Source organism: Crocuta crocuta, unplaced genomic scaffold (genome assembly GCF_008692635.1).
Source record: "Crocuta crocuta isolate KB4526 unplaced genomic scaffold, BGI_CrCroc_1.0 scaffold240, whole genome shotgun sequence".
Taxonomy (NCBI): Eukaryota; Metazoa; Chordata; class Mammalia; order Carnivora; family Hyaenidae; genus Crocuta; species Crocuta crocuta.
In genome coordinates, this window is record NW_027527380.1 from 545,753 (window position 1) to 566,287 (window position 20,535).

General features: G+C 37.8%; 1 protein-coding gene across 1 annotated transcript in view; it reads left to right on the plus strand.

Annotated features, from left to right (window-relative positions):
* RSPO2 (R-spondin 2) overlaps positions 1-13,372 on the plus strand; it is a 156,356-nt gene extending 142,984 nt beyond the window's left edge. Inside the window, exon 5 of the mRNA XM_077771610.1 lies at positions 11,590-13,372. Coding sequence (XP_077627736.1) covers positions 11,590-11,702 — 113 coding nt within the window. The 3' untranslated portion in view covers positions 11,703-13,372. The remainder of the gene's footprint in view (positions 1-11,589) is intronic.
* Positions 13,373-20,535: the final 7,163 nt, after the last annotated feature.

Genomic DNA, 20,535 nt, shown 5'->3' on the forward strand with positions numbered 1-20,535 from the left:
TTAATAATTTAGAAGCTCAGAGTACTTCTCTGCAAGGAAAAAAAAATGACTTGTAATGTGCATCCTTCCTGTAATATGGCTAATATTTTAATACCTCTCATTAAATATTTAACACAATATTTGTGTCACCTGATCTGAGGGTTATTTTTCTTATCTTTCCAAGTTTTGAAGTGCCAACTCTATATCCTAGTTGAAAAGAGTTTAATTTTTTTCTTTTAAAATTTATTTTACTTTTGAGGGGGGGAGAGAGATGGGGGGGAGAATATGTGGGGGAAGGGCAAAGAGAGAAGGGGGGTGGAGAGAGAGAATGAATGAATGGATATCTCCAGGCAGGAGTACTGTCAGCACAGAGCCTGATGTGGGGCTTGAACTCATGAACCATGATATCATGACCTGAGCCAAAGTCTGGCACTTAACTGACTGAGCTGCCCAGGTGCCCCTATAATATTTTTTTTCCAACTGCAATTTTGTTTTCTTTTTTTGTCAAACTCTTTAGAATTTCTGCAAACTAATTAGATTGTCTTTAAAAAAACCCAGAATCTTGGTAATCAGATGAATTGAGTCAGTAAAGTGAGTTTCTGGTTTATAACCACAAGAGAAATGAGTCCACTGTAACGTGAGTGATCTACACCTTAGCTTGAGCATAAAGATAAGGGGTCCTTTTCCTGGCTGTATACCTTTCTCTTGACACAGGAGCAGCGTGATTTCTGCTGCTTTCTTGGGGCATCGTCGCAAACGGAACCAAGGGAGAGGAGCCCCGGCACAAAGAAGTTTGCTTCCTTTCACAATTTGGAAGCTATTTCTCAGCTCAGTTGGGAAAGAGGTTGTCATTTATTTTGAAGTGCTTTCACATCTTCTTCCAAAGTTTTTTCCTGCCCATGTCCTTTTCTGCAGAGTTTTATGCTCTCGACTGGCAAATACTCTTAACTTTGTGCCGAATCACCTCTTGAAGCTTAAAAACAGTTCTGGATTTTCTGTCCTGAAGGTTTCACTCAGGAGTCTGTGGATGGCTAGGGAACCTATATTTAAAAACTCTCCCTGGAGGATTCTATGTCTGGCCTATGAACCAGCTTTTGGAACCACAGGTCTAAACTTCCAGCTCCCAGCTGGAAGAGAAACATCCTGTGATTTCTTCCCTTGGGCTTTACCATGGGCACACTGTTGATACTGAGCTGGAAATGCTAAATGTGCTGCTTGACCTCAGGAAACTGAGGCTTTGAATGCCTTACCCCAGGGAATAATTAAAATGACAAGTATACACTGGAGGGCCAGGCCCATGGGGGAAACTAATGTGGCCCAAGGGAACCTCGATATACTGGGGTACTGGTTGGGAAGGTTGATGCCTTTTTTTCACCCAGGTATTTATTAATTTGTTTGTTCAGCAGCTATTTAAATGATTATGAGATCAAAGACATTTTGATGGGCACAAGCGATCCAAATTGTATAGTGGAAAGAATACAGGTTTTAGAATCAGCCAGATGTTGGTTTGAATCCTTGCCGAGCTATGTGATTTTGAGCTATTAACTTCTCTAAATGTATTTCCTCATTGGCAAAATGGAAATAATGCCTACCTTGCAGGCTGTCACAAGGATTATAAATGATACACGTGAGGCATCTCACATAAGTTAGCATTTATGTGGCAGGTATAATATCTAGAACTGTGCACACATTTTCCTTGCCCCTCATAGGTGGTACTGTTGATTTAATCAATTTAGAAATGAGTAAACTAAGCCTTCAAAACAGTAACTGCTCCAAGATCAGTAGCTTCTGAGAGGCAGAGTTCTGCTTTGAATCTAGGGCTGTTTGACTCCCAACCTGATGTCCCTGAGCATGTATCCTAGATGCCTGCTCAGTCTAGTGTCATGTGACTCACCCCCCACTCTAGACTAGACCTAGGTGTGACCCATCCAAGGGCTGGCCAGGCATCCATGACTCTGTGGCAAGGCATATTGAATCCCTCTCTGGGGACTATGCAATCAAGACAAGAGACTGTGGTTGTGTGAGAGAGGTAAGCTGAAAGGTCATGGGGTTTACTCAGGGCTAGGGTCGCCTTCAGAGACCATGTGTAAACTGATGCTGAGGGCAGAAGCCAGGTGGAGTCCAGAAAAAGCAAGAGAGTTCATTTTATGATAGATGATAAAGACCAGGTGGGTTAGGTTTTTTACCACATTCAGTGTGTAGATCTAGCCCCTGTATCTTTGCTCTAGTTCCTCTTATTTGTTGAGATAAGTTTGAATGACTATCTGCAACCTGATTTTTAGCAAGACAGGAGTCTAACCAGGACTCTAGTTGCATTAAAGTGTAGCTGTGTGTAGTTATTCACATAGTAGCCATGGTATACAGGCAAACAAAATTACAACAGGTGGTGATAAAATTTTTTAATGAGAGTTCTAAAGTGCTTAAGGGCACAGAAGAGGGAATGCACTATGATCCTTCATGGAATTTGCATCTCCTTATGTTCTCCTGGGCTGGCGGTTTTCATGTAAGGCTCCCTACTTAGGTGAGCAGGAGGCTTGGACTGATGGCCCCTTCTTGGACTTCCCTAACATGTAGAAATTACTATTTCATTTTACTTGTAAGTATGTCTTCAACTTCCACAGAAATTGTTTGGAATCCAAATTAAATAAATGCTTGCCAAATGATGATAATCCTAAATATAGTATCTTGGACTCCTTTCTTATTTAATGGTTATTGATTGAAGACCAAGAAGGGGGTTTTAAATCCTCTTGTTCTAATGGAATTATCTTAAAAGGTATCTTCTGGTACAGCATGAAGTCAGCCATGGAGGAACTTGAAATTCTTCTCCGGGTATCCCATTGCTCCTAATCAAATAAAATCAGTTATATCATTTTCTCTGCAAAACTGGATGTTTTTCTGACTTAACTGCAGGGTGCCAAATAACCCTCATAGTTTTATGCAAATGTTGAATAAATTTAGGGTGCTTAGCTGCACAACATTCTAGCAGAATGGTTTGAGTACTGATTTTTTTTTTCACAATATTAAATAAGAAGGTGTATAAAGCACTTACAGTGCATGGTACATATTAGGAATGACCACCATCTCATTTGCCCTACCTAGGGAACTTAGGGATTGCACCTTGCTAAAAGAACAGGAATAAGCACTGAATCGATGCAGTACACATTTACAGAAAATCTTAGGTTACGTATGCTATTTACACAATTCATAAAGGGTTTTCAGTTATGATGAGGGTCAGAGAAATAATAGTCGTCTTCAAATACTTTTCTGCCTCTCTTGAAAAATGCCCTAAACTACATCCTTAACCAGTAGCCTTTAAAGCTGTTAAAGAATATGTAACCCGGTTCCCAGTCCAGCGCAGCTGCTAAGTAGCTGTAGGAACTTGGGTAGGATGCTCTAGTTTTTTCTGTGCCTCTTTTGCTTCATATCTTAGCCACTTAGCAGAGTTGGGCTAGAGCAGGGGTAGAACATGTCTGCTGTACTGTTTCTCTACCTCCCCAACATGGCCAACTGGTCATCATCCTGGGAGGCCATCTTGATGACAGCCCTTTGTCAGCAATCAGCACCTGACAGTCTGCTTTTATACTTGATTTTCTTCAATTGTGTGCAGTCCTGGACCAGACGATAATGAAGATAATTTTTAGTGTTACAACTCTACTCTTAAAAATATGAGATCCAAGAAAAGGACCTGTTCTTTGCAAATATTTTATATTAACTTCCTCATAAGAAAATGGCAACCTGGATGTGTGAATCATGCTTTTTCCCTAAATCACTGTTTGAAAAGCAGATTCATTCAATCCAAATGAGGAAATTAATTCCTCTTGGTTAACTTAGGGAGATTTGTAACTAACTTTAAAGAGAAATCCCATATGACACATGTTCAAATGTGGTAAGGGATTAAGTTAGATTGAATTTATTTATTTCCTTTGGTATTTGCTGGATAACGGGGAATTTACTTATTTTAAACTATTTCAAAGGGTTTTAATACTTTTATTTTTGTTGATGCTGTTTCCTGTTTCATGGGAGAAATGATGGAATTGTATTCCTGAAGAAAACATTTTGCAGTAGTGGAGATAAGACCTACTTATAGGACTAAGGAATAAAAAATGATCTTATAAAAAAAAAAAAAAGAAAGAAAAGCAGATTCATTTGACTTCTCTTCTCATTAGCTCCCTTGACCCTCAAACATCTTTTTAACAGAGTGCAGTTACACTTTTCCTTGTGCTGCACTTGGACCTTGCTATATATCCTAGAGTCCACTATAGAGCTTTTAAAGATTAAAAAAATAAAAAAAGGTCTCCAACCGGGGTTAAAAGAAGGTATTTAAGAAGAGTTCCAAAACTGCCCTGCCTGCACACTTTTTACACCAGAGATACTTACAGTAATAGTGAATTGTTGCCCCCTTGTGGCAGAGTGATATATTTACTTTCTCACACAAGTGAAATTGTGGAATATAATTTTAGTCTCTGCTAACTTGAAACTGTCTTTGCAATGAACTAGTTATTATGAAAGAAATTTAGGTATTTTTGAAGCTACCTCTCCTTGTTTGCTTATTCTCACCTGTCTTAAACCTCATAGAATCTTGTCTTTGATATTTTTTGAGATACCAGATATCTAAGAGCTTCAGTTGAATCAAATGGATGACCAAAATTATATGGAAGAAACTCAAATCCCATTCAAAGTACTTTTCTGTAGTCCTTGCCCCTTCAAATGTGTTTGTAGGGTTTTGGGAATATCTTATTGCCCCTTTAGAAGTCATGTTATGTACCTGAAGATATTCTTCGGAGCTACAAAACCGGGAAAACTTGAAATACCATATCCAGGAATCCTTAGCTGTGATATGGTTAATTCATGAAAGTTGAGGTGATCTTTAGGATTAGATTTTTTTTTTTTTTACATTTTCATTATATGGAATACAAAACAAGATTTTAAAACCAAACAGGGCTTCCTTTCAACGAAATAGATTTCATGCCTTATAATAAATGCCTCATAGAGGAAGAGCGTAGAGGTCTTATAGTCAAAGAAAGCCATTTCATACTGTTCCTTGTACAATGACACGGTGGTGACCTCTTTAAAATAGAACAGTAACACAGTCATAATTGGCGTATTGATGTTTTTATAAAGTATCGTAAATATGCATAGCAATTCTGAATGATTTTCATGTTTGATTATTAAGAGAAGTCCATTTAACCAACCATTTTCCACTTCGGATGACTGTCACTCTCTACCAATAACCTGGGAAGCAGAACAGCTACTTGCAGGTTTTCTCCAGATTCTGTGGAGGTTTCTGAAGCACACGCTCCTTTGTAGGGATGGAATGACTCAGTGGCTACTTGGAAGATTGCCACATTACGTCTTGAAACTGAAGATGCCGAGTAAAATCTCTTTAGTATGTAACTTGTTATTGTTCAAAACTGCAAAACTTGTTGGTTTGTTTCTGGATTATTTTGCCCTCAAAGAAACTTTGATCACAGTCAGGAAATAGTCATTGAAGGATTTGCCAGTCCTTAACAGACATCTCTCTGTGCGATAATTTGAGTGGAGAAGATGTTATTGAGAACCAGATAAATGTCACTAAAACCACCACCTAAGGAATTTTGTACTATAAATAAGGAGATGGAGTGGATTCATTTGCTTTACTTATTCAGGGTCTTGCTTTGGAGTCTCAGCTAGTGTAACCAAAATAACCATTAATGTGTTACTCAGAAGTGCTCTAGACCTCGGAAGATTTTGATCTTAGGCCGTGTAGGACATGCCGTAGTAGATCCCAGTCATGCTCATCATATTTGCCTACTTGAACGCCTTTCTAGATTAAAGCAGCTTTGTGAACTAACGTCCATCCTTAATGCCAGAAGTGTTTAGGTAGTTCAGTAGTTGTTAAGCTTTTATATCTTAAATCCAATTAGGATTAACCATTCCACTGAAAAGTCTGCTTACGACCAGAGGAGGAATGTTTTATATTATAGCCTTTTCCTTCTATCTATTTATGATAAATTTTAGGGACATGCAGTTTCTCTTGGGAACAAATTTCATTGCTGTGGCCTTAAGATACAAAATACCTCATAGTTGAAAACACATTGTTTCAGGAATCATAAAGAGAGCTCATGAAAAATTGGGTAGTGGGACAATTCGGTAATTTACAGTATTTTTCAGAATTCTATAGTAAATTTCTTTGTGCATAAATCTTTGTCCAAATTTAGATTATTTTCCTAGAATAGATTCCTAGATTTGAGTCAAAAGTTATGAATATTTTAATGGTTTTGTATGCATTGCCAGATGGCTTTTAGAAAGACTGTATCAATTTCATATTCTCATAATGCATCCTGATGTCTGTCTCACCACATTCTCACGTGAATCTTGGCAATGGCAATTCATTTTATTCGGCACTTTTAATTGTGAGGATTTGATTGTTTAATATATTTATTAGCTGTTTTCATTTCCCTTATGAATTATATTTAAGTCTTTTGTATATTTTTATATGAGCTTTTAAAATATTTAGGAGCCAAACTGGCATTTTTCCAGAGAATCATCAATTACCCTTAAATAAATAAATCTCTGTTGCTACTCATTCTTGGGCAAACTCAAGTTGCCCACATGAGAAAAAGAAATAGCTCAATTGCTATTCATTGTCTACAACTCAGTCCTTGTGAAGATGTGGAAGCAACCTTCTCTGTTCTACCTTGCTTGGGTCCTCTGAAGTATGACAAAATCCTCTGGCTTGGTGGCTACCCAGGCTTTTTGTCCCTCCTTCTGAGCTGCTTTGAAGAATGACAGGATCTCTGAGATGATCCCCAAGTCTTCCTGGTGAATTTCATAAATACACTGAAGCCCCAGTTTCAAGTTAGCATCACAAAGTTGTCATTAAAATTTAGTAAGAATTAGCCCTGGTTTTAGATGATCACTTTTGTCACCACAATTGTTGATCTAATAGTAGAAATACATTTGTCATAACTGTGGGTTACTTTCCTGTGTGCGTATGCGAAAAGAGAAAGGGGAGACTTGTATTTACTTATTTTTTCTTCACCTTTCTTTCATTGCATCACAATTAGAAAGTCTTCCTCAAAACACTTAGTCATTTTTATGGAGACCCTAGGCAACCTCTGTAGCCTTCCTGGGGAGGTACAAGAACCATTGTTCCAATTATGAAAAGCTATTGCCTAAACCTAGTAAAGGAAAAACTTTTCGAAGACATTCCTCAACTTTGGGGTTTATGAAGGAATGAAATTCATGTCTGCCAGGCAGTGGAGTCAGTATTTTTACAGCTTCATATAATTTGTGAGTCTGCCTGATATCTTGGTTGAAAAGAATCTATCCTATTTCTGATTCTAATAGCAGTAATCTACAGCTGGACCTTAGGAGTATTTCCATAAGGGGCTCTTCACCTTTCTCTGTAGAAGAGTTGATAGGTTATCCTGTTGGACTATTTCCACATGTGTGCAAGTCAATGTAATTATGTTGGTTACAGTGTGGTTTTGATGGTATCATTCTAACTTTGTCCATTTTGATGACGATCTTGTGATTTTTTAGACAACTTTCTGATGAAAGAAGATCATGGCATCTTCATTCTGTAAATGTAGAAACTGGGAGTCACAAGTGTGTTGCCATCTCAGTTATGGACCATACTTCTACCAGCGCTTCTTCCTTATGCTTTTCGGTATTAAACCGCATTGCTTTCCTTAACAACTAAAATATCTAGCCAGTCTTCTTGCATCTATAAAACAGGGCTGAAGAGATTCAATGGACAGTGATATGTCAAGGCCACTGTATTCTTTTTTTTTTTTCAAGTTAGTTAGCATACAGTGTAGTCTTGGCTGCAGGAGTAGAACCCAGTGATTCATTCTTATATATGACACCTGGTGCTCATCATGAAAAGTGTCCTCCTTAATGCCCATCTCCCATTTAACCCACCTCCATCCACCCTCAGTTCTCTATATTTAAGAGTCTCTTATGGTTTGCCTCTCTGTTATCTTGTTTTTCCTTCCCTTCCCCTATGTTCATCTCTTAAGTTTCTCAAGTTCCACATATGAGTGAAATCATATGATATTTGTCTTTCTCTGACTTATTTCACTTAACATAATACCCTCCAGATCCATCCACATTGTTGCAAATGGCAAGATTTCATTATTTTTTATTGCCAAATGGTATTCTAGTGTGTGTGTGTGTGTGTGTATACACACCCACACATATATACCACATCTTCCTCATCCACTCATTAGTTGATGGACATTTGGGCTCTTTCTATACTTTGGCTATTGTTGATAGCACTGCTATAAACACTGGGGTGCATGTGCCCCTTCAAATCAGCATTTTTCTATCCTTTGGATAAATTCCTAGTAGTGCAATTGATGGGTCATAAAGTAGATCTATTTTTAATTTTTTGAGGAATCTTCACCCTGGTTTCTGGAGTGACTGCACAGTTTGCATTCCCAACAGCAGTGTAAGAGGGTTCCCCTTACTCCACAGCCTTGCCTGAGTTGTTAATTTTAGCCATTCTGACAGGTGTGAGGTGATTTGTATTTACCTGATGGTCAGCGATTTTGAGCATCTTTTCAGATGTCTGTTTAAGGCCACTGTATTCTAAAAGCACTCAGGACAAAGATAAGCAGAATTTGTCATTAGAGCTGGACGTACCTGGAGGTTGACAATCTCCTCATAAAACTCAAACCTTTTCTGCTGATCTTGGGCAGTATATTTTCCAGGTTGTCGTTCATGAACTAAAAAGAACTTTAAATCCATGAGTTGAATTTGGATGACTGGCATCATACTTGCCTTTAGATGCTTCCTGTACAGGGTAAATGTGCTTAAGCATGTAAACTAATTTGAAAATGTAGAAGGCATTCTCCAAGTCTAAAGAAGTGGATATATAAATTAGCACGCATGTATGTCCAATATAACTTATTTTCAAATCTACAGATAAAAATGGGGATATGTATTTTCAGCTATCTTTAATCTTACCAGTTAATTTCTTATGTTTAAAAATCTTAAGAGTTCAGAAGAAAATATGTACAAGACCTTTTTTATACCTTAGGTTAGACTATATTTTAATATTATTTTTATTCAAGTTAGGCTTTAAGTCAAAACAGCCTATTTTGGACCACAAAATATTTTCAGTTAATTTAGGCCTATCTGTGGTCAAATCTTGGCTAACCATTTTAATTCTTTGGTATTTGCAATGTATCCTACAGGAGAAATGGGGCTGACCAAAAACAAAACCAAGCAATGAACCAATAGCACAGAGATGTCATTCAAAAGAGACTTTTGAGGAAAAATTTTAGGGTTGTAACTTGGTCTCCCAAAACATCTTTAGTTGGTGCCAGTACTGTATAACTTACTGCCAATGGAATAAATGTGCAATTTGAAAACTTACATAAGTTTTCAGAAGCATTGCCGAAGTTTTGGCCACACTATGAACTATTTTATGCAAATACTGAGTTAAGTTTCCTATCAGACAGTATTTATATCAGCCAGCAAACCCAAAGACCATTTGATATTGACAATTACATCAGAATGATTTATTAGGTAAGTGGCATGAAATTGACCCTCTCTTAAAATAAGAATTTCCAGTCATTTAGCATGGATTTTCTGTTAAAGCAGTACACATTGCTCGTATGAAAAATTGAAATGGTGAATGTGAAAAGATTTAGCAAATACTCAGGATATTTTTATCTTAAGACATTTAAAAATCTAGTAATATTATTTTTCCATGTACTCAATTTCAATTTGCCTTTAAAAGAAACTCCAGGCTTTAGATAAATATGAGCTCATTTTTACAATGCAGTCAGCAACAATTTTAACTAAGGTTTTTGTGGTTTGTTTAGAAAAAATAATTGATGCTGCTTTTTAAATATATAACTTTATGTTAAGTATTTAATCTCTCTGACCTCATTAGGTGTGTCTCATCATTAGATATAAGGTTACTAAAGTAGTTGTAACTTTACAGCTTCTTTGATTAATGATGGTTTGGACTAAGGTTTCACTGGGTAGGATTAACTATGTTTAAAGATGGCGAGACGCCATTATAACATTAATGCCAGAATTTAATAAGAACCAGAAAATAACTTCAGGGACCTTCATAATTTAATGTGAGGGCATGATCATATTCTGATTATTTTGCTGTAGTGTCCTATTAAAAATATGTTATTCTTTATCTTGTGATAAAGTTTTACTCAACAAACACCAAATATCAACTATGTGCCACTCATGTGACTGTTTCCCATCCTCAAAGAAGTTGACATATGAGAAACATCTCCCTTATTTAGAAATCTCCTAGCCTTCCTGTAATCTAGTATGACTCTGATTTCCTAAGGCATGGCTCTATCTCCCTAACTTCTGGCCTGTTTCTTCACATTTCTTACATCAGCTAACACCTCCATTGTCTAGATGAAAAAGCTGGCCAGATACGTCTCTGTAATGAAGGGTCTGGGAAGGTTGCAAAGCACGCATTAGAACTGAATGTACTGTTTGTGGTGTGGATTACTATAGTGTCCGATATCTATACCTCACAGGAAGAGAAGAGTTTTGTAGGACTGCACGATTAAATCGGTAGTAGGGTGAGTAGGAGAGGAAGAACGTTTCTGTACTGAAGGTGTATGGTGATGACTTAATTTCTGCAAAATGCAGGTGCCCTTTATACTCTTTTCTGTCCTAAAACCCTCATGATTCCAACGTGTTTAGAACCAAAGAGGGAAATGGACCTGAAGCAAATACCTCCATTCTTTTCTCTCACATTCTTAAGTATACATGCTTGCAAAGAAATGTCGAGACCTTGTAAAAACTATAAACCATGACTGCAAGATGCAAGAAGTAAAATAGAGCCGAGGCAAAGGGAGAACTATATTCAGACAAACCTCAACTATCTAGCTCATGGTCTGGGCTTCCTGGTCATGAAGGCAAAGAGGAGAAATAGGATAATGTGGTGGTATGATCTTCTGGTTGTAAGACACACCTCATCAGTTTTTCAGAAACGAGCATTTTTCTTGTTCACAGTAATAAGAGTACCTTATTCTAGGGGATTTGTAGAAGAAGCCATAGCCACATAATGAATGATGTCCTCATGAATTTTTATAGAAAATAACAGAGTATTCCACCTATGTTCTTTCATACACTGGCCTTTGGAGAACAGGGAAGGAATAATGTTAAAAGCAAGATATTTTTTTTTCTCCCAGGGGGCAGGGAGAAGCGAGTTTGAAACTTCTGGTATATTTACTGTAGATAGATGCTTATTTTCTTTCGCCCCACTGACATGTGGAGCAGTAGAAAGATGTAAAGATGTCTAGTAAAGGGTAGCATTGTTAACAGCCGGAGAGGATAAATGGAATTTTTGTGGCAGGATGATATTTGCAAGACTGATCAGGCCGCTGGGAGGTTTTTAAATATGCCAGTTCCCTATAACAGGAAGATCAGTCTCTGTTTTAGACAGCATATCCAATTTAGTAAATTATTATTATTCCGTCAAAATTAATGTGAACAATTTTCTCTTTGAGGCTGCTTTTTCCATAGGTGATGTTTTCCAGATGGGCTTTGTGTAAAACTCTTAATGTTTTGTGTTTTCTTTCCTCAAGAAAGAGCCTTTTCTGACATGTCTTCATTTCTTTCCCTTTCCCTCAATTGTAGGAAAGAGAGCCCCGAAGGCAAAGGAGAAGAACAAGAAGAAGAAGAGGAAGCTGATAGAAAGAGCCCAGGAGCAACACAGTGTCTTCCTAGCTACAGACAGAGCTCACCAGTAAAATAAGAGACATTTAGGTTAGATTTTGGGGGGATTTTTGTTTTTGCAAAAGTGCACAAAGCTACTCTCCATGCCTGGACACTGGTGTGCAGCATTTATGCTGCCAGGACCAGTATGTGTTCCCAATAACATTGTGAAAGGAGGAGCCACGAGCGTGGTCTCTGTTATTTATGCTTCGATTTGCATCTGGAGACTGTGAAGGCAGGAGCGGGTGTCCGGCACGTGCCTTGGCTCCACGTGCACCGAGGGAATGTGGCACCAAGGAGAGTCGAGGGCCGTGAGGCCCCAGACCACCACTGGAGAACAGACTTGTGCATATTTATGGGAAAGAAAACACTCCACAGGCAGAGTGCTGTTTTACCTGTGACTTTGATTTCTCACGTTGTGTATTTGCAAGGATAAATGTATGTGGATTTCTGCTTTTAGCTGGGGGTGTGCTCCTGGGATTCCTGCTCCGTATCACAGCAGCTCGAACATGTACATAGTCTTTGGGGCTACATCTAAACGTCTTACTGTATATTTATGCCTTCTTACTTGTAACAAGTCATACCTAATTAATATTATGTCACTTTGTTTCTAGAGGTTCCTAACCATTGTCCAGTAAATGACTTCTAGTTGTGCGAACTGACAGATGTTTTGTTGCCCCTTGAAATGTAACTTTTCTTAGAGGGCTTATTTCTCACTGTAAGAGTAGGATAAGCTAGTTTGTACATATGCTCAAAGGACCAGTGTCAAAGAATCTGAATACCAATAGGACTTCCCCCACTCTGTTTCCTCCTGCAGATAAAGCAGCATGTGTCAGGCAGAAGCTAAAACTCCCTTGACCTCTAAGATGCGATGACTTTATGAAACACCACTGAGAATGTAAGGAATTATATGCAGTCCCTTCTAGTATTCGTCATGCAGTTTCACAGGCTAGAGGATTTTTCAAACTTTTGTTTCAACTTCAATATATACATATTTATTTAAAGCCATCCCTGACTTACTTACCAGGACAGGGTACCTATCAATATTCTTGGGTCACTGAAGAAATAACCATAATGAGACCATGCACGGAATTAGAGGAGGAAACAGTATGAATTCCTGTAACTGCTGCTCAGGTCTTACCAGGTCTCCTTCGAGCCAGAATCTGTATCTTCTCTGACAGAAGAACATTATGGAGACTTCCCTGGGGACTTTTGGAGCAGTTGTTTCAAAAACATCGTTGTACACTTGGAGGAATCAGCTCTCAGAGGGCTTTAAATTGGCTTCTTCTAAAAGGGTCGTTATCTTCCTGGCTAATTCAGAAGAAAATCAGAACAAAATGAAATGGTTTCAGATGTTTAAGGAAAAAAAGCAAGGTAAAGCCTTTTTCTCACCTTGCATTGGCAAAACTACCTCTTCATCATTTTTGTTTTGAGTCAAAGCATCTTACCAGTGAATATCAATGTCATATACATCATTATGAGAATATTGTTGCTATGAGATACTAAGCCATATATGAATGTTGTATACAACTTTAGGGTTTGCATTTAATCCTAAAGTGCTCACCTCATTTCACATCTATTTACACTATATTCCTATTTACTAAGTGGGGAAGGGGCTCCTTTATATAGTGCTTCATCATTAATAAGTCAATATCTGTTCTGTTTCTGAGATGTTCTTTTTGCGCATTAAAAAACTTCAAAATTATTGTTTGTTTGTGGAAGTTTTCTTTAGAGGTACATTTAGGGCAAAAAGAAATACTTTAACAACTCTACCCCTAAATGATGACCCTTAAAAAACACAAATTTAACAAAAAAAAATCAACTGTATCTAGGAACTAACTAGTTTAGCTATAAATTATACTAGACTGGAGTAGAGATGTTAGGCAGTGTGGCTCTAAAATCTCTACTCCTGAGTTCCAATCTAGACTCTGAGAGTAGCCTGGGGCAAATTATCTCTCCAGGACTCTGTTCCTCATCTGTGAAGGAGAGGTAACAGTAGTACCTACCTGTAGGGCTAAGTTTTGAGGATTAAATTAGGTAAAATGTGTAAAGTATGGTCAGCACGGGATATATACTAGGTGCTATCCAAGTTACTTGTTATTAACTCTGTTCTTGGCAATTATTTCAAAAACATTGATTTCTCTTTTTATTTATGAAATTCAGTTCCCTTCAGTTTATTGCTTGATGCCTGGTCATCATTTGCCCAAATTTCTATTCTTATGGGAGCTGATTTACAGCTGATGCCTTATCTTCCAATTATAAATAAGTGAACAACAGAGATTCAAACTACAGTATCATTTATAGCTTTAGGGTAATACAAAGAAAATCAGGTGGTTTTCTATAAGTAGCTTTACCATTCCTATATTTATATGCTGTATATATAAATATAGATTATATGAAACTGGTTCCCCCTCCAATATTTTCAGGGAGCTTAGCATTTGTAAAAGTAAATGATGGGATCACAACTTTGTCAATTAAGAAGTTTAGGTGGGAAAAATAGGTGAAGGGAGTCAAAAGGTAGAAATTTATACAACAAATACATCATGGGGAGGGCAATGTACAACATGGCAACTATAGTTGGTAATGCTATTGCATATTTGAAAGTTTCTAAGGGAATAAATCTTAAATGTTATTACAAAATTTGACAGATAAGCACTTAGGAAAACCCATTTTTATGAATGTCTTTGTTCTTTTTCAAGATGCTTATACATCTTGAAAAACATGTGGAGAAAAGATAGCACTTAGCCTCAAGTGTGTGAGTAAAGGTGATGTGTGATTTCTCCTCCAACTTCATATTTTTTTCTTTAAAGGAGAGCTGTGCGTAGAAGAAAGAAAGAAAAGTGCCTAATCTGTTTATGTTAGAGAGGTGTTTGCATAGTAGATACTACTTGATAATATCATTAGACAAGGTAGAATTAGTAACCTGTTAAATGTAGATCTTGACCAATCTTGTAATTTTCCCTGTTCTTTCAAAAGGAATAACCATTCAAGTTATGCATCTGACCCCCTCCCTCTTACTTTTGTGGGATCTTCAGTATCCACTTCTGGCATTTCTTTAGCCCTTCCTCTCCTCAAGGTTCCATTTCATTCAAGGTCTTCACTGTCCGCTTTTCTGAAAACGTTTGTTCATTAATGATGTTCACTTTGTTCCCATCTCACTGATTTCTTCCCCACCACAGCACTATCATTGTTCTGTCAAAGGGAGCAATGATGTTCCCCTTGCTAAAAACGAGGAGGACATTTGCCTTGATCTTTTTATATGCGTCCTGTTCTTTCCATCAAGTTTAACTTTATTGTGCCCTTTCCTTTAGGAATTTCATTTCTCATTTGGCTTCTATGACATTCATTCTATTTCTTTGGCTACTTCTTTTTAGTCTTTTCAAGTTGTTCTTTCTTGGCCTAAATTAAAAATACATTTCATAGGTGAACTTACTGTTTAATCTTTTAGTCTTCTCATCTCCTCACTCTGCTTGGGAAATATGACCTAATGGCTTCAGATACCATCTGTATGCTCCTGGTTTCCAAACCTGTATATCTGTCTCCAGGTCTTTGATAATGATTTCCAAACCTCAACTAGAGATATTGACTAGGGTGCCCCACACTTTCCTCAAGCTCAATATATCTAAAACTGAATTTATTGCTACCTCATTCAGGCTCCAGTCAAGGAAATAAACTAGTCAAGGTATTTCTAACAGGAAGTTTAACACTGATAATTTGTTATACAGGTAATAAAGGAGATGGGAAGCTGAAGTGGGAATGACAAGACCACCCAGAAATTAGTAACAGGAGGAAGCCACTATCACCCCTAGGGCAACCTCTTCCTGATAACAGGAAGAGATTGAGTTTCCAGAATCTAGAAGGCAAGGCCACCCAGCTCGAGCTAGAACTACAGCTGAAGTTAAAGCAGTGACCACAAAAAAAGATGGAACCAAAGACAGAAAGCTTATCTGGTAGGAGGATGTTAAAATCTTGGAAATCTGGTCACCCTGAGAAATGCTCCTTGAGGCAAAGAGGAAGAAACACCCTGGCTTCTCCCAACCTTCAAACCTGCAGCCTTGTACCCACACCCGCCATTGCCCAAAGTTATCCGGAAACCAGGGAGCCTGGGTAATGTAGTTCTCTGTGACACTGAGTGCAATGGAAGGACATAGACCCAGGAGCAACAAGCAAATGGTCAACATAATCACTGACATCTGTCCCCAAAACAATTCCTCTTCCTGCCTTCCCCATTTAATGGTTAATGAAATCTTTACCTACATAGTTGGTTACATGAACACTCTTGTATTCTTCATTAACTCCCATTGTTTCCTACATCTAATCACTTCCTAGATTCTAGTGAGCCTACCTTAGAAATATCTCTTGAATTTCTCTCCACGTCTTTGCTTCCTTTGTGCTATGGCTGTGGTGAGGTTCTCTTTGTCTCTATTCTAGACTAGTTTTTTGTAATCCTAAATATTCTTGCCCCCAGCTTCACTTCAAGTATTCATTTATATTTCTACGACTTTTTCTGTTAATATATTGGTGGGTCTTTTAGAATAAAATCTTGAAAATTTTACATGAAACACCATACCCTTTTAATTTACTCTTCACCCATGTATCTTGTGAGGATCAAGAAAAGACTGAATGCACTGGGATGGTCATTATTATAAAATCTTCAAGGGTTCCTTTCAGGTAAACTCAGACATGTGTACCATAATGGTTGATACCCTTGAATCATAAAGGCAGAGGTAATTGCCCTTACAGAGATGGAAGGCATTACAGAGATGTAAGGGCAATTATGGCTTTAAAAGTAAACGGTGGGCCACCTGGGTGGCCCAGTCGGTTAGGTAGTCAACTTCGGCTCAGGTCATGATCTTGCAGTCCAGTCTGTGGGTTCTAGCCCCATGTTGGGCTCTGTGCTGACAGCTCAGAGCCTGGAGCCTGCTTTGGGTTCTTTGTCTCCCTCTCTACCCCTTCCCTGCTCATTCTCTCTCTCTCTCTCTCTCCCTCTCTCAAAGTAATAAGTAAACATTAAAAAAAACCCTTAAAAGTAGATGGTGAACACACAAAATCTGAGGGGTCAAACAGTCTGAAAAACGTCAAAGATTTAGACAAATTCCCATATTAATCTATGACAAATCATTAAACTGCCATGTGCCACCTTCTCCAGCTTAAGAAGACACTGATAATTGCTGCTGAACTAAACACAAGTCTTAGGATCCTATGAACAAAGGTGTTCCAAGGAAACATTACTAAGAGACTGAAGTTGCCAAGGAATTATCCTGTCTTTTGTATTCCCAGGTCCACTTAATGCCTGAGATAGTGACAACTGTCATCTTTCAGAAACACTTTCTGGACTATTCCATGAACTATTTTTCAAATCTTTCCACTAAGGCACCCTGAAAGACAGGAAAGTAAAGTTGTGAGTTTGGGATTAGAACCTTTATTAGCTGACCAAGTCCTCCTCAGGGTTTTAACCTCAGTCTCTGCGGTAACATGCTGTCCAGGTGCATATCCAACTTTTATTTGATTCTCTTCTACTGGCTTCCTTTCTTCCTGTTGCTAATTTCATTATAAGACTTCCACAAGACTTCTTAGGTCTGTTTTTGAGAGGAGGGGTTAGCAAACTTTTTCCACGAAGGGCCAGAGAGTAAACACTTGGGGTCTTATAGGACAGGTGGTCTTGGTCACAGCAACACAGTCATGCCACTGTGGTACAAAAGCAGCCATAGACAGTATGTAAACAAGTGGGTGTGACCATATTGCAATAAAAATTCATTTACAGACACTTAAATATGAATTTCAGTTTCTGTGTGCCACAACATAGTATTCTTTTGATTTTTTTCAACCACTTAATACATGTACAATTTTGGTTTGCTAGCCACACAAAAACAGATGGCAGTCTGGACACAGCATAAAATCCATGGGTCGGTGGACTATCCTTGCAAACTCTGTGAGACTGCCTCTAACTCAGCCCCTGTAGAAGTCCCGTAACTGTACTGAAGGCATATGCCATTTTAAAACCACCTTGTATGGGGCTAAGTCTCAATGTTCTATTTCCACTCTTAATTATCTAAGTCTAATTCTAGCTTTCTCTATTTGCCATAGGATATCATATGTACTTTGGGCCCAAACCTAAAGTGAAATAGTAAAAACTCAAAAATCAAAAAACCGTTTTTCCACCTAAGTTTTCTCCTATTTAACATTTTCATTGGCATAAGTAGCACTACTATCTTCTAGTGTACCCACGCCCCTGCATTCTGAGGAGACAATCCTCTTTACTCTCTGTGTCTTCAACATCAAGAGAGCTTCCTCATTTTTTCTGTAATGTGTGTCTGTGCTGTACTCTTCCTTTGTCCTAATCTATGTGAAATAAACCACTGGACTAATTTTAAATGCAACCAAGAAAACTCTTTTTTAAAGACGATTAATTGTTTATACTTATTGGCATCTTTATTTCTGGGATCCATAATTCCTTAATTGTGTTCCCCATTATCTTAGTTTTTCTTTCCATTGGAGTGTGCCTTCCATTTCCTGCCTTAGCCTATGAAAATTGATTGTGCAATGAATGCCTTCTAAAATTTTGTAGGCAATGACTGCAGTGCCCCTGCCCTCCAGCTTGTTCATTTTGAATGAAAGAGGATTTTTAGACTAACATTGTGTATCTTCTTGAACTCCTCTACTATGGAGACAACAGAACAGGTTACATGTTAATGGCAGGAGTATCAAGGCATCTCTGGGAACTTTGGCATGAAGTCTGGATGCTGGGTATATGTAAACANGAAACCAGCCACTGCAAAGGCCCTAAGGCCCAAACAGAGGCAGCATGATCAAAGTACAGACAAAAGGGAAGAGTTTTTAGAGTATAGTCAAAAGCATGAAACCAATATGAAGTCAGGAATATTCAAAGGATAGGTCATGAAGGGTCATGAAAGCTAATGTAAAAGCTTTAGTCTAGGTGCTTGGAAAACCACTGAAGGATTTAAGCAGGGGAGTGATATGATTTGATTCCTTTACCCTATTCACTAGGGGTGCTGTGTGGAAGGTGGGTTTTCAGAGTGAAAGACAAATTAGCAGGTTATTTCAGTAATTAGATAAGAATTAATATGACTTGCGCTGATGGATGGAAGTAAAGTAGGAGAGAGGTGGTTAGATTCAGGACTTGGTTTGGCAGAAGAGTCCACACACTTGCCAATGAGTTGGATGTAGTTGGTAGTTATGAAAGAAAAAAAATGGAATTGAATTATGTCCCCCAGGATTCTTGCCTATGTAACAGTATATATAGGGAAGGTGGGGAAACCTGGGAATACATAAATATATTTTTCACAGGATAAGTTTGAGATACCTGTTAGATATCTATATGTTCGATATCTCTAAATCTGGAGTTTAGGAGAAAGTTGAGATCTGGAGATATACTTGTGGGGTATATCAGTGTATAAATTGCACTGAGCACCAAGGATGCTTATGCGTTGATGAGAGAGAGAATGTACAAGGAGGAGAAAGAGACTTACAAGCACTTGAACCTTAGAAATCGACTAGAGGAGGAGGCACCGGTAAAGGGACTTGAAAAGGATTCCTGGGAGAAAAACTAGGAGCAGGTAGTTGCTAACAGTGACCAAGAATTGGGATTTAAAGTTTACATAGTTTCCTTCCCCCTCATTTTACAATAATAATCTAAGAGGAGTGAAGGACAATTAGGAAAAATTTGTAATAATTGAGGAGTTTGGTCTTCTCAAATTGTGTTCCTCATTGTACACTCCAAGAGTGAAACTAACCAATACTTTATAATCTTGAAAATGTTTTCAATGTAGAAAGAACTTTAAATAAGTCAATGCTCAAAAAACTTTGGAAACTACTCTTTACACAAATGTGATAATGATACTTAATTTCAGGTTACCATATCACCTACCAATTTCATCTACATTTATGATGAAATAATTATCTCAATGACCTAACAAAGAATTTTCCTTTATTTCTTTCAAATTTAATAAACTATATCAAGTGAACAACAAGCATTTTGTGAATTATAGGTCCTTGGGTTTGTAATTTTCAACAATGAAGATTTTTTTTAAAGTTGTAATTATTGAGGTACTTTTCTAACAGCCCTCTGATGTAGGACTGTACATGTTTGAACAGAGTTAGGTATTACACACACATACATAATCATGGTATTTAACTGGAAAGCAAGAGAAGTGTTACTTTTTTTCAGTGTTTACTGTGTAAAATAGGATAACTAAAGTTCTAAGTACTTTCATTACATTTTAAAATTAAACAAATATATTTTTAATCTTCTTTCCTATCAAACATGCTTCTTCCAAGTTTATTCTTTCCTATATATACTACTTGGAAAAACTAAAATTGGCAGAAACACTGATTGCATACTGATAACCAGTTCTCCCCTTTCTGACCAAAGAGAAGCATCCCATTTCTCAATCTTCTTGCAGCTGGGTGAAGACTTGTGATTGATTTTAACCGATGGAATTTTGGCTGGAAATTATGAGTATCACTTCAGAGCTAGAGCATTTAGGAGAATATATCTGTTCTGTATGATTTCCTTTCTCTTTTGGCTGTCCATAAAGGTAGAGCCACAAGATGAAAGCAACCTATATCTCTGAGTCACTGCATGGAAAACAGTTTCCTTGGGTGGTTGCCAAGCCTTAATCAGACTTTGCATGAATAAGAAATTAACCATTACTGTATTAAGCTACTGAAATTCTGAGGTTATTTGTTACATGGCCTGGCATTACTCTGTAGTGCAGTTTTTCAGTTTACTTTTTCTTGGGATTAAGAAACTATCAGGGTGCTGGGTAGCTCAGTTTATTAAGCATCTGGCTCTTGATTTTTACTCAGGTCATGATCTCACAGTCATGGGATTGAGCCATGTGTAAG